Here is a 15,649-nt window from a genome sequence, read left to right as displayed (position 1 = left end):
TACCTTCCACCAAAAAGATATTTTCAACGTAGAAGTCTACTGGTCTGCCTTTAATTAACATTTCTTCTCTTTACACAAAATTTTGTGTATCATCCCAACCATTCATTGGTCTTTTACCATGTCCTAGAGTGATACTTATGCTTCAAGCCATAAGTTTTCTGCTAGAAGCAGAGAATGTTGGTTTTAATAAATAGCAGGTGACATAAAAAGAAATCGTACAAGGTCCGTAGTGCAAAGAGGCACTGCAATGATCCAGGTGAGGAAAGGCAGCAACTGGATTTTAACGCAGGGACTTCATACTCCAAGCAGCAGCCACATAACAACAATTTACACTGCTGTCGTTTCGAGTCTAGCGATACCAGAATTAGACTCCACCGTCAGGACGCGCGGTGAACACACACAATTCAGAGGAGCGGCAGCTTCACTGGCTTAACAGCTTCTGTATAAGCAGAATAATTATTTGGCTTTTCTCTCAAACCTTGCACTTACAGAGGGATAAAAGCCAGCTCCTCCATGGCCCAAGTAAGCTCAGGTGGAACCACGTTTGTTATTTTGAGACCTTTACTAAAAGGTCTTTGTTGACCTTCGCCGAGCTCCTGTCTGACCCATTCCTGCAGCCGGTTGAGGCCCCTCAAAGAGCAGCCCTGCTCTCCAGCGTAACACACCTCAGAAGGTCTGACAAAAGAAAGCTGGCAAATGAATTTACTTGAAGAAATTTAAGATATTCCTAAATGCCTGTATTTGGGGTAGCCATACCATCTTTGCAACGGGAATTTTCACGTTAAGGGAGGGCACGCTAAACACCAAACAGCCCTTTCCTCTACAGAGATAGCCATCTGTCCTCCTGGATGTGGGCGAGCGGATCACATCTGCCAAAACTGGAGATGGCATTGCCCCCAAATGCTTAACAAAGCCCGGGTGACTTCTCCCGGGAAGCAAAAGATTTGGGATTCTGAACACATTGCCTGAGAGTGACTCAGGTCCAGACAGCTCCCACGGGAAGTTTAAACTCTTGAGTTTAAACTGAAAAAAAACTTCTGACAGTAGAAAATACACACTTGATTGGAGATGCTGAAAGAACAACTTATACAACATGCAACTGATCTGCAAACACATTGTACCTCGCCTTGAATATTTTATGCACACACAAGAGCACGCTGGACCAGCGTCACAGAACCCTTCACGTGCGTATCTCATTGCCACGTCTTGGCCAGCGGGGTCAGCGCTGGTTCTCAGGGCAGACTACTAACATGCAGGTTCTCAGCCTTCGTGCCCATAACCAGAAAGCATTACTGTCATTTCCCACAGCATCTATCCCAAACCTATTTTTAACATTAGCTTAAGTTTCCTGAAAACCTCTTGGGAGTTGAACGCAAACCACTGTGTGACCAGGAGGGGAAAGAAACGGAGTACGGAAAAGTTCAATAATGTGTAGCCCGGCAGAGCTGAATACAGGCTCCCGAGTCACTAGCCACACTCCCACACTCGATGGCCCCAGCGGCCTGCAGGCAACCCGCTGTCTACCAGTTAGCCTACCATAACCAGCAACTTCCTTTAAAGAGGGTGGAAAAGTGTATTACAGAACTCGGAATCAGATCCGAAACTAAAATAAGGGATTTAAGAGCAGAAAGAAGTCCTTCCAAAATGGCTGCACTTCAAATCCTAAAAGACTACAAGGAATGAAAGACCCTATATATAGAAAGCTTTAAAGGATCAGCAGGTATTAACTTTTTGTTAATCTCTGTGGAGTAACACTGTCATGAGTGAGCAATATGAAGAAAACTGATCTCTTTAGTCTCCCACTTAAATCTGAAACCCAACCACCACACCACAGCCAGATCCCTACCCCATTTACCGTCTACAGAAATACGAAGGCAACGAGTACGCATGCTCGGATCGTTAGCGAAGCACTTGCCCGGTCTCTGGCTAGCGGAATCGCTGACCTCTGCAAAGCACGGACAGGAGGCTGCACCAAAGCATTTTCATGCTGAAAATACCCTCAGGCCCCACACTGCAGCCTGCAAGCTGTTCAATTCAGATGGCCAAACCAGACAGTGAAAGGGAGAACAACCACTGGATGCCATGAAGAAAAAATGGTAGCCCCTAAGCAAGGCCTACATGTTTGCAGGAAAAAAAAAAAAAAAAATTACATACAGGACAAAATCTGGATACTTTTCCCAGCATTGATTCACTGATAGTTTTTGCATAAATCCTTCTAATATAGCAATTTCCTAGTGTGGTAATTAAAAATAAGTACTTCCCAGGATATAACTGGCTCAGTTTTTCCTAAAATGCTTTTGAGATCCCATGAAGAAAGAAATGCAAAAGGAAAATACTTCAGAATTCATTTATGCTCAGGGTATTGATTATAATACCAATATATTTCTTAACTATCAATTCCTTCCTAATTCTGTGACAGTCTTATTTGAAGTCTTCCTGGGATGCTACTCAATTGCTCACACATTTTGGCCAGCCAACTGAGGAGCTCTTCTAAGTCACAATATTTATAGACCTTTGGACATTCCCAGCCAGACCGCTTTGAGCAAGCAGGGCAATTATAAGGAAGCCTTTCACTCCCGGTGTAGTCAAGAACAAGCAGAACCATTAAGTGAAAAAACACCCTCAGAATGATGGCAATCCAGGCAAAGCTGCGAGTCTGCAGCCAAAAGCTGAAGGGCATATGATAACACAGGGAAAAGAGCTGAGAGGAGCTCTTTCATTCGTGCTAGGCTGCCAAGTGGGAAAGGAGCCTTTCCCAACTCCGTGGAAAAGGCTCCTTAATGAAATGCTACAGCGACCGCTTGGGTGGTTGTTTTCTCTGCCGTATCCCTCAGAAGGGGGAACATTACAGAAACACACTCGGAGCAGCGCAGCTATAACCCAAGTAAAGCACGCAGATGTTGGCAGTAATTACTCAACAAAGCTGTGAATACAGCACAAAGTCATAACTGCCACTTCTTAATGTGTTCCACCAAACAGATGCAGTAAGCTTTTTATATCTGTTAACAAAATACACAAGCTAATTTTTAAAATAAACCAAAATTCCTCAAGAATTCCAAGACCTCACCCAGCAAATATGTGCATTTAAACTAGTGCGAGTGGCTAAAATAAGAATGAAGGTATCAAGAATCGAAGACACAATCCTTTGAAACAGAGGGAGGGAGGAAGGGAGAAGTGGGTCATGGTAAGAAGCCAAAATGTCAGTTTATAGGATTTTTCATTTCCCAAGCCATGTTTTTTGAATTAACTTTGAAAAACGCTAAAACTTTATTCCAAGCTCCGGCCAAGACAGATTTTGGGGTTTGCTGACAATTTCGGAGAGGTTCACAAAAGACTAAGATTTTTTTCAAGCGATATGCGAGCGAAGTTGAGAAATCACTTATCTAACTGAACAACAATTGCATTCCTAGGAAATGTGGCATGCTCTGCTGTACTCACCGGCTGATGAGAAGACGCTAACAATTAGGATGGATATCACTGCAGAACCTTTAAATTTAATCATGAAAGCTATTCATTTCCAATAGTCTTAAAGAAGCTGTACTCTTAACCATAACCTTCTGAAACCAAGAGATGGCAAACTCACATTCTTACCACTTTGGGTCACAGCCCAGCAAACCAAAGGCAGCAGAATCCTCCACCAAAGTCCTTGTCAGGATCCAGCCTCAATCCACTGGATCTGCTGCAGCTGATCTGAGATTCAGACCTGTCACTTACCGCAACAGCCAAGTGCTTTCCACCCAGATGAAACAGCAAAATGTCAGTGAACATCAGTCCCTATTTCTCTTGCACTTTCAGGGTTAAATACGGTGTTTTAAGGAAAGGATGATTAACAGCGAACACCACAAGAAGCAAGATATGATCTGATCTAAACGGGTAACTACACCACTCTAAAACAGAAAAAGTTTGGAATAAGTAGAACATAAAAATAAATAACTAAGCACAACATATGACACTTTTGTTTTAAGCACTGTAGGATTTATCTTTTTTTGTAGCGCTTTGAGACATATGCTTGCCATTAACCCCATGAAATCACATTAAGCACAAGCACATGACAATCTCACATGAGAGGAAGAGACTGCTCCAGCTTCCAGAAAACGAGCAACAACTGCCCTTCCTTTTTCTTTTTTTTAAATAATCTTAAGAAATGCTACCTGTGGGATGCAAGCCACATGACATGACCACGATGCTTAACACAACAGGCAGTTACACCACAGACACCTTGCGGTGGGGAAGCAACTTTTGAATTTGTTTGTGCTTCAAGCAGAAGATCCTGTTACAACCACAGCGCAGATCAGCTGCCACCTCCTGACTTCGGAAGAAGGCTGGAAAGAAATATGGATCACTTGCCGAGCTTCTATCAAAACCCCGAAAAGCAGTACTTCACATCAAACACCACCAGTGAACTAGTCAAACAGAATTTATACGCCTATAATTGACTACAGTACCTGAAACAAGCATCGTACCATGACAGCACAGAATAAATCAACTGAAGTAACAGACAAGAGCATAAAAAAGTGAAGCATGCCCCCTTCCACCTAGACACAGTGCTAGAGATAAGCATAGTAGATGTTAACTTCTGTCATGCATAACTAAAAATATTACATTGTTTAAATACTGTAGAAAAGGCTATTTGAGGTAAGTAACAGGATCCTTCATTAAGACTACTCCATGGCTGGACAGAAAGAGAATGCCAAGGCATATGCTATCTCACAACTAACTACACTAAAACCATAACCCGGGCAAATTAGATCAGCATGGAACAGAATATAAGCAATAACTGAGAAACTGCACAGCATTCCTGTGCATTTTGGTTTGCAGCAGCCAAAATAAAATGGTGCAGAGGGTAGTCAGATGCAACGAAGAGCTCAGAAAACATGTTACAACTTGACATGTGTTTTGAAAAAGCCAAGCTTATCTTTCACTCAGCTGCTGATAAACAGTATTGCTATATGTGTTTTAACATGCCTTAGTTTGCCTTTGCCACCCTGCTTTCCAGGGATTTATTCACTCATCTTGTAGGTAGCCTTAAGATCCTAGACCAACGTACTGTTCTCATCAGTGATAAACACTGGAGATGCGACGGCGAAGCTTTGCCAGTCCATTTGCAGCAATCTTCTATATTATTTATTGGAAACATGATGCATTATCCACTGCCCCCTTGGCTATTACAAGCAAAGCGAGATAGCAAGACTCCTTGGCCAAATGACACTGATGGAGGAATGCGAAAAGTTACACGTTTTTTCTTTTCTTAATGTTTACTGAAATTATACATACCAACTGAAATTCGGTGTGATGCATCCATCTATCCTAAATTGATTCATAAATGAATAAAACCCTTTGAACCTTATTTTAAAAATCCAGAGAGATGCTAAGCAAGCAGTGTACACCTACCAGCTTCAGAGCAGATACTAAACAACCCCAAACCACCACAGCGCCACAAGGCACTGTAGAAAAGCACATACGCTCTTCCGAGCGGGTACGTAACACAGAAGGATTGGATTTCAGAAAAGAAACAGCTGTAGGGCTGCAGCTGCTTGTCCAAAGTGACTCCAAGCGAGACCCAGGCCAACGCGTGCACCGAGAAGACGACGCTGCCCCAGACATGCTGAGCACCGCAGCACCGGCGGCATCTCCCCGAGCAGCAGGGCGTGCTGGCAGCCTCCCACGGAGACTTTGGGTAAACCTTTTTGGCGGTTTACCCAAAGATAATTGAAGTATTTCACACAAAAGAGCACCTATGCAGGAAGCTGGAGCACAGCTACGCGAGCCACCCTGGGCCGCCTCCCTAGGCGGGAGATGCCAACAATTAAGTGGGTGTTGGATAGCAAAACCCAAACCAGCCCTACCTAAATCAGTACGCGTGTATCATCAGCAAGGCTCTAGAGATGTCCCTTAATATCGCTCCAGTCTGATCAGTCCCTTAATATAAATATGTCTCCACTCTGATCACGGTATTTGTTAAATTAATTGCACGGCAATTAAACAATCCTCAGGGGCCCGTGCTGTCTATATCGTACCTGAGCAGACAACTTTTAAGACCAGAGCGATGTGTCAGATGAAAGTGCTTACCCCTGCAAACACAAGATGTACTCAAACTTTTATTTTTACATTACTATGCAAAAAGCTGTGCAAGTACTTTTACAATAGATTTTTCCATTTGCTAGCTCCAGACATATTCCTGTGCACAATTTCAGGCTTTGATAAAGGTAGGCTTCGTTACAAGCACGCGTTTTGTTGTACGTGTAGGAAACCGTCGCTGCCTTCTAAGGAGCTAAAGTAGCTATTGTTTCCGAGACTCAGCTGACTGGAATTAGTTCAGATGGAAATATCACCAAAAAAAGATGCTTAATGATGTATTAATAAACATGTAACACTGAAAATATTACAAAGATGTAACACTGATTTATGCAAAGCTATGAGTACTTCTCAGGTATGGAAAGGTAAGAAGGACAAAGAAGAAAAAGATGGTTCGTGGCCACTGCTGACTTCTTAAATTCAGTACAAATATTTGTGTAATTGAAGTAGATTTGCTCACCTACTCCCTGCTGTACAATCACGCCACTCGCTCTAAACAAACTTACATTCCTCATAGCTGAAGCTTAGTCACACCGCGACAGCTAGAAGTGATATATTTTATGCAGCCCGAATTTGCCACGAAGATTGAACCCACCGGAAGAAAGTTTCAACGTACCCACACTGACGCCTGCTTCCCTTTATGCACCTTTTAACATACGAGCCCTCTCAACAAAAGCTACCAGGTTTGAACATCGAGGTCATAAAATAAACAACGATAAAAAGGAAACACCTAATACAAAAACCAGCGCTCAGCTACATACTCTCCAAACGCCGTTGGATCAGCCTACCGGCCAGTGACTGAGGAGCTAAGCCGGTATGAACCAAACATTTTTTCACGCCCAGCTACACTTCAGTATCCAACAGGACTCGTAAGGATTGTCAGTTATTTTGAACGTATGCTTCTTACTCAAAAAAGCACTCAACCACCTTCACGAGCTACTAACGCCACGAGTAACCATGTTATTTTCTGCACCTTTTACCTTACTCAAATATCTTTATACTTCCTGCCACCTGGATTTAAGCAGGCTCCCCTTTAGATTATGAAGCATTTCTATTATTCAGCATGAACAATCACATTTTTTTAATAACCTAAGGCACACAAATGCTTCTTTGTAACTGGTCCCATGACTCGGTCTTCCTGATGCATGTCATTTAATGCTTCCCTTGCTGCTCTTCATGTCACACCAGAAGTGGGACACGCTACCAAAGAACACTTTTAAGTGAAAAACCTAAAGGTGTTCTTTGTGCACCAAATACATTCACTAACCTACATCGAAGAGGATGAGGCTTTTCAGTCACTTTTGTGGACACCAACATTAGAGGAAATCACAAAAGGCCACATTTTCTGCACTCAGCACTGGGACAAAAAGAGCTGCATCAAAAAGCATCAAATAAACAACTCTCTGAAGATGACCCCAGTAGAGAAACACAGTTAGTATCTTTATTCTACTTTGATTTTTCTGGCCATTCTTCCACTGGCCTCACAAAAGGTGTGGTGTATGGGCCACTCCATTTCTTAGGACGAGGTACCAGAAAGCTCCTCCTCTCCCCTGAACCTGCCGAGGCAGAAATTTTACCTAAATGCGTAAGAAAGCGATCTATCTGTAGCATTTCAAACCCTCAGAAGAGACAGCTACAAAAGGATCTGCACTGGGAACAAAGTGATTAGCCTGACTTATGCCACAGTCAATTAAGTAATATTTAACACAGGAGAAAGCAAGAAGCTAATGAAAGGCAGCGCTAATGCAAAGCCTCAGCTGCTCTCTGCTTGTAATCACGCAAGAAAAAGCCAGCGTCTTGGCTCGTGCTCCACAGCTCCAGGCCCTTTATTTTCCGTGACACAGCAGGTAGGGCAGGGACACGGTTACACTGGGCCTTGCTACCTCGGAGGCCGCTACTAGTCTGCTTTTTTCACCAATTGGTGCGAGGTCCTTATCCAACCCTCTTTTGTGTATTGTTTCTATTTCCGACTTTGTCTTTTCCAGTGACTCACACGCTCAAAGAATTAACAATAGCAACTCTAGATCCACTTGAAAGTGGGTGGAATAATGAGCTCCCTTCAAAGATATTAACACACATATGACAAGCAGTAACTGATCGAGCGTCAGTGACTGAAAGAGCTGCCTGTCATCAATGAACTGCACGCTGCCTATCCGTTGGGCTGTTTTTTCAGACTTGGGCACCAACAAGCTTTTTAGCATTCCTCAAAATTCCCCTGTTATGTTCCATCCCGTATCCTTTACCATTAGGTACTAACACTGCAATAGTGGCTAGAGGCCAAGCCGTCAAAAGACCATAGCGTTAGATGGTCTTCAGCCTCACTGATGACAGGCTGTGCCCAAAAGACTTTTGTGATGTTAGAAGATTCCTCGAAACTCCTTACGCCACCATTTCATCTGAAAATGTGTCAGAGAAGTAGCTGGAAGTGTGCAGTCGAGCGCAGCAGCCCTATATTTAGGGGAAAAGTTTTTTTAACAATACAAGTCCACTGTGCTTAGGTAACGGTCACTAAAAAGTGAGAATGTGCTGCCAGTTTGGTAAGCCCCGTCTTTCCGAGCAGTGAAATACATATTTCACAGCACGGACACTCAACACATGTCTCGTTGTTATCAACTGAAATTAATTTTTATTTTTTTCCAACCAGAAACACTGATTGGTCCTTTTGCTCCTCCAACTTGCTTCTGTACAAAACAACCTAAGTGTAAGCCAGCAACGAGATACTTATCACCAAACACTACACACAAGAAAATGTTATTATTTTTTTTTTTTAACACACTTATTTCCTAAAAGTATTGATTACCAAAAACATGAAGTGCTAATCCTGCCACACAAGCAGCAGATTCTCTGAAGGAAGAGGGAGGCAATTTTCCCAAGTTATGACAGAAGTGCGCAGACATTTCATGCAGGACTTTAACCCCTTCTCCCTCCTGAAGTGTCCTCCGGTAAATCAAAGACACTTGAAACACAGAGGGCCATGGTCTGACCAGGACAAAGCACCGCCCATTGAACATCTCCGTTTCTGTTACTCTGTCATTTCAGGTTTATAAAAGAATCTCTCACCATTGCACCTGACAGCAGCTTCCTTCTTGGGAAGAACAAACTTCTTAACTGCAAATGCAACTGTGCAAGAGCAAAATAGCAAAGGATTATCCCTTCCTTTATTTCACATTCAGGAGAACATCCCTAAACAGAAGTCATTTCTCGGTTTGGAATATCTTGGGAAAAAATCCATTACACTTTTAACAGGCTATCGTACAAGCCATTCCCCTCTTGAGCGTGCTGGGTAGCACATCCATAAAAAGCAGGCAGAAAGTGGGAGAAGTTATGCCATAGGGTACAAAACCACCTAACAACGGGTGAAAGACACACTGCTTTCCTTACCAAAAGGATTCATTTCCCAAATGAAAGAGAGAGAATGAGATATTAGAAGTGAATGTCAGGGGAGAATGGAACAGGACCAAGTCTTTCTTGCAGGTTTGGCTTTCCCTCAATCTTTGAGCTGGGAAACACCGCAGGGATTAAAGCATCTGTACAGACTGTTGAAAAGCAAACACAACACGTCAAACTAGGAAAAGACCTAATGCTGTTATGCCACCTCATTCCTTCCACACTAGCGTTTACTCTGCAGAAGGATGATGCAGCTCCAATTTTCCCCGGAAGATTGGAAATTGGACAGAGCATGCCTGCACAGAAAAGTGACTGTGTTAACTAACTCCTGTCCCTCACCTCTCATCCTTACAGGCAGCCATCACTTCAGTTTCAGTGTTTTAAACTTAAAATAAATGGGTCAGCTTTGGATACAGACCAGAAACTAAAATGAAAATGGCCTCTGACAGGTAATTAAGCACTCCGCAGCAAGGATGCGAGCTGAAGTGCCAGGCAGCCTCCAGTACCCTCTCAGTTCCTCTAGTGAGCTGAGGAGGACACTTAAAATGTATTGGTAAAGAGCTCATGGCTCTCCAGTTACCTCACAACAAGCCTGGGGTTACGTGCTTAAGAGTCCCAGCAATACAGGATGAACATAAAACCATCAAGCAAGAATGCAGCAGGTCTGTTGAAAAGTTGTACTGAGAAACCCACGTCTGAACCGAGGTGACAACCATTTGGCACGTCCTGCACTACAAACACATCCTCGATGCATCAGCGAAATACCAGATACACTCGCTTGTGATGGTACCTGTGGAGGAACTGGAAAGGAATAAATCTTACTATATCCCATCTACCAGGAGAGACTGCCCAGAAAGATGAGGGAAAAAGTGATGGCAGAATTCCCATACGATTAAACTCCCAAAGACAAGAACCAACGCACACAACAGAAATTAACCTTCTGCAAAAAGCGTAACTAAATCGGAAGTCAAAGCAATAATCATGCCTTCCATTCTTTCCAAGTCATTTTTATTTAACAACCACAGTACCTCCTTTCCAGAGACATCTCCTTCATAGAGTAATTCTTGTTGAGCTGAGATCAACGGCTAATATCCTTGCCACCAAAGCACACTGCTGTTTATTTTAAACAAATTTGCTCTTCTGAACAGGACACAGTGTGTGTCTTAAGCTTAGACACTTATCTTGAGACACACAAATGTTTGTTTAACAGCTACATCGAGTATTGGAGCAACACTTAGTAGATACAATGAACAATGGAAGCACTGTAAGAAAAGGAGGAAGAATTTTTGCAGCTACTTCCTCTAAAATACTATTCTGATTTTGTAACATCACCTGAAAACTAGAAAACATCCATGACCATCGCCTGGGAAGCACTGAATCAACACCCAGCATCTTAATAACAGAAGGTTTACAGCACTCTTCAGCTAGCTGATCTAGAAAAAGGAACAGTCCTGCGCTGTTTGCAGCCGCTCTATGTAATTAAGCAAAATCTTTGAAGGATTCTGAAAACAGTCTATGCTACAGAAGACACACGTTTCATCAGTGCAATGTCTACTGATCAGCTGAACACAGCCTGAAGTTCAGGTTTTAATTTTTGCTGTGCGCATGAGGATATAAAAAGGAACCATCCCTGCAGTTATCTATTTTAAAATAATCTCACAACTCGTATTTCAAACTAAAGAGCTACCATTGTTTAAAATACTATCACGCTACAGTCCGACTATTGTGACTGACATCAGCCTCTTACTTACAGTAAGAGATAACACATCCGCTTTGACCTCACTGGTTCCCAGTGCGTGCGTATACCTGTGTAACAACTTCCTTCAAATACACAGAGCCCTACAAAATTGCCTGAGTATTTTTTCCTAACTCCAAAGGAGATCAAAGCCAATGCATTTTAACTCTTTCTTGTCACAGACTAAGAACAAACTCGGTAGGGCTTACGATGCACAGGAACTTGTTAATCCTGACTGTGCAACAGCACTTGTGCTCTTTACGAAGTCCTGGAAAAGGAGCTATTTGTCACAAAATTATTTTAGAAATGAGAATAGTACGTTCAATCCTCCTCAAAAAGGACTGGTGCCACAAAGGCCTGGACCTTCAACAGGGGGATCCTCAGAGGTTTGATAGTTGATGAAACATTCTCTGTCCTATGCACAAAAGAATAAAGCATATTTACTAAAAGCAGCATAACACACAAAGTGGGCCTAAGCACACTATGGGGAAGTGCTCCATAGAAATAGCGTTCACCTTTTCCAGCTTTGAGTCGAACACATTAAGTGTCCACGTAAACACACTGTTTCCACTTCTCCATGTAGTTTCCCACGTTTTCCAGGGCACTGTACACTTATCTTCCTCTGTCACCAAATCCATACCCATAAACTTAATGTATACTAGAATAAAAACCTAAGTTCCCCAGGTATCACCACTAATAAGTAACACCTTGTCCTGTGCACAACAGGCTTAAAAGCCATTTGAACATTCAAGTGGTTTTGGAAGTTGTGTTTTGTGTTTCAGTCCAACAGCACCAGTAACGAAGATCATAGTTTTCCAAATTAATTATTTCACTTAGTTACACGTTTACAACTTTTCCAGACGCTTTTCATAGCTGATACCATTTGGATATTATACTCATATAAAGACACATTGTAGTCTACAAATATTTTTAGCCTGTCACTAATTCCACAGCAACTCACTGATGTTCCAGCAAAGCATAACTGTTAGACCATTCATAAGAAAGCTTCTAAGGCCATGACTGCTTACTTGAAGATGAACATAAACGATATCCTTTGTGTCCGTTACTTCCCAATTAACATGTGACACTTCAACGTGGAAAGTCTCACATAACACGTTCTTGATGACTAATTAGTTCACCTATACTAATTTCATGATCACATGCCTCTAATACAAAAGAGAATAACAGGCCAACGCATCCAATTGCTTTCTGCCTACAAAAGCTCTGAAACAAGAAAAACACATTTCAGTCAGGTGGTATATAACATGAATCATTTGAAAGCTGAATTATGACTGAACTCGGCTTTCCTGTATATCAGCTTCACGATGAAGAATGTATAGTCGACTACAGTAGCTGACCATAGTGCAACAGGAAGGAATTCCTCTATTTTTTTATCTATCAGGGATCTCGACACCACAATAAGACACTAAATGGGAACGCGAGTACCAAGCGTGACCCTCCCTCATCCTCCTTTTCAACTCACTGCTCCCCTAACGCTTTCTTGTTCTCCCACAGTCTTTCCCTTCTGGGCTACACCCCAGCATCGTCTTCTTCATTTTGATTCCTGCTTCCACCTTCCCCAAAACAACATCCCCTTTTCCAGGGTGGCCGAGGCACCCGGCTGCTTCTGGGCCTGGCGCAGCCTCCCCTGCGGGGAGCGGGGTGGAGGCGGGCTCCCCCCCTTCCCCGACCCCCCGGAGGTGCAGGACCTGACTGGGAAAGGGGTGACAGCCAGCACGGAGGGATGAGGGGAGCCAGCCCAGGCCGGAGCGAAGGGGAACCGGCCAGGCCGGGGCCCGCCGAGGGGAGCCGGCAGCCCCTCCGCGGCGGGGGCCGGGTCCGCTCACCTCGTCCTCCTTGTGGTTGCGGATTCCGCGCACCAGGTCCTGCAGGTTCTTGTCAAACATGCGGTCGATGCTGCCCTTCACCATCTTCAGCGCCATGGCGGCGGCGGGGCCGGGCCGCGGGGCCTGCGCTCGGGGCTGAGGGGCCGGGCCCAGCCGGGGCGGAGGGGGGAGGCCGCCGCGGCTCCTGCTACTGCTAGAGCCGGGTGAGACCAGCCGACCCGGGCCGCTCACATCCCGGGCGGGGGGCGCGGACGGTGCTCGCCCCCGGCGCGGCGCGGCGCGGCACAGGGCGGGCGGGCGGCAGGGGCGGCCCCGGCGGCCGCAAGCCCCAACTCCGGGTTCCGCTCGGCCTGACAAAATGGCGGCCGGTCAGCTGAGGGCTCGGCTCCGCCCCTGCCCGCCTAACCACGCCCCCGCCCGCCCCTCCGCTCTCCGGCCCCGCCCATTCCGCGGCAGGCCACGCCCACCCCGCCCGCCAACGACAACGCATCACTGCTACAGAGAGCCCCGCCCACCGACGCCCCGCCCACCGCTGCCTGGCCCCGCCCCCGCCGGGCCCACGTGGCGGGGGGGAGCGTGGGGGCGGCGGGGCGCGGCGTGGGCCGGGGTCCCTGCGGGCGCGGGCCGCTGCGGCCTCTCCCCCTCCCCGTGGGCGTCTTTAATGGCTGCACAACCGGTAGAGCCGAGTTTTGGCCCTGTTCCTCGTGGGGACGCAGCTCCACGGGGAGCAAGCGCCAGCCTCCGAGGCCGCTCGCAGTCACTAACGCTCGTGGAGACCTAGGCGGCCTCACGAACCTCCCGGGGCCGGTTCGGCTCCATGTCTTTATCAACGATCTGGAGGAGGGGATGGAGGGTACCCGCAGTCAGTTTGCAGCTGGCTCCCAGTCGGGCGGGAGCGTTGATCTGCTGGGGGCAGGAGGCTCTGCAGAGGGCCCTGGCCAGGCCGGGTCGATGGGCCCAGGCCCCGGGGTGAGGGGCAGCAAGGCTCAGGGCCGGGTCCTGCCCTGGGGGCACAGCAACCCCAGGCACCGCTGCAGGCATGGGGAGGAGCGGCTGGGAGCTGCCCGGCGGGAAAGGGCCTGGGGGTGCTGGTCGACAGCCACTGGACATGAGCCAGGAGGGTGCCCAGGTGGCCAAGAGGGCCAGTGGCATCCTGGCTTGTATCAGGAACAGCGTGGCCAGCAGGAGCAGGGCAGGGATCGTCCCCCTGTGCTGGGCACTGGTGAGGCCGCCCCTCGAATGCTGTGCTCAGCGCTGGGCCCCGCACCCCAAGGCGGCCATGGAGGGGCTGGAGCGTGGCCAGAGCAGGGCAGCGAGGCTGGGGCAGGGGCTGGAGCCCAAGGCTGGGGAGGAGCGGCTGGGGGAGCTGGGGGGGCTCAGCCTGGAGAAGAGGAGGCTGAGGGGAGCCCTCATCGCTCTCTGCAACGGCCTGAAAGGAGGCTGGAGCCGGGGGGGTCGGTCTCTGCTCCCCAGGAACAAGCGCTGGGACGAGAGGGAACGGCCTCAAGCTGCGCCAGGGCAGGGTTGGGTTGGGTATGGGGAAAAACTTCTTCCCCCAAAGGGCTGCCAGGCCCTGGCCCAGGCTGCCCAGGGCAGGGGCTGAGTCCCCACCCCTGGGGGGATTTAACAGCCGGGGAGATGTGGTGCTTGGGGACATGGTTTAGTGGTGGCCTTGGCAGTGCTGGGCTAACGGTTGGACTCGATGATATTAAAGGTCTTTTCCAACCTAAACGATTCTATGATTCTATGAATACCATCACCCATTTCCCCAGGTGACAAGTGCCAGCGTGGAAGAGCTGCTCTGGGTGACGGGTGATGGGTGACGGTGACGGTGACGGGCGATGGGTGCAGGCGGACACGGAGCCTCACGGGCAGCACCACGCGTGCAGGCACAGAGCCGGCAGCGGCTCAGCTTTCCTACGGCCGCAGCTCATCCTCTGCCCACGTGCTGACCACCCGCATCACCCCTGTACACACGTCTGCCCTGGGGGTGACGTGTCCCACTGCGGGTGGGTGGTGCCGTGGAACAGGAGAGAGAAAAGAAAATGTAGAGGAGCCGCTTTCCCACCCCACCTTCCTCTCCAGAGCAGGATTCCAGCATCTGGGAAAGGAGAGGAATAAACAGAAAAGAGCTTGCAGGCAAAAAGGAGATGTGACCTTGCCAAGATCTGCTCGGGCTTTTGAGCCGCTCTGCGACAGGGGGAAGGAAAAGGATTTCTGTTTGCTTCCAGTGTTTTTCCCCTTTGTTCTCTGTCTTCAGATTCTGACTTACAGCTTGTTTTTGTTGGACCCTGGCAGAAGAACGGAGCCCATGGCTTTGTTTTTGTTTTATTCAGAAATAGCTATGGCCATCAGCTCCTACACATTAGGTTTCCCTTTTTAAGGGAAAAAGTCAAAGGGTAAGAGTTACGTTCGTAGGAGTCCTCGGGGTACGGCTGGCGTCCAGGTACCTTGGACGAGGCGGTGGGTTGGGAAGGGGCAGCCGTGCCCACCCGTGCTGCCACCGTCCCCTGCGGCCGTCCCCCTGCCTCTGCCGGCGTGCCAGTGCTGCTCTCCAAGCGGCTCGGCCAGAAAACCTCGCAAAAAGCCCTGGTTTTAGCCCAGA

At 47.1% G+C, this 15,649-nt stretch overlaps 1 protein-coding gene across 1 annotated transcript in view; it reads right to left on the bottom strand.

Annotated features, from left to right (window-relative positions):
• Nucleotides 1–13,321, bottom strand: part of AP3D1 (adaptor related protein complex 3 subunit delta 1) — a 59,080-nt gene extending 45,759 nt beyond the window's left edge. Inside the window, exon 1 of the mRNA XM_082331290.1 lies at nt 13,045–13,321. Coding sequence (XP_082187416.1) covers nt 13,045–13,140 — 96 coding nt within the window. The 5' untranslated portion in view covers nt 13,141–13,321. The remainder of the gene's footprint in view (nt 1–13,044) is intronic.
• Between the last annotated feature and the right edge of the window lie 2,328 nt (nt 13,322–15,649).

The sequence above is a fragment of the Platalea leucorodia genome (assembly GCF_965183815.1).
Source record: "Platalea leucorodia genome assembly, chromosome: 21".
Lineage (NCBI taxonomy): Eukaryota > Metazoa > Chordata > Aves > Pelecaniformes > Threskiornithidae > Platalea > Platalea leucorodia.
Note: the sequence above shows the minus strand (reverse complement) of the source record. Positions and strands in the feature narration are given on the sequence as shown.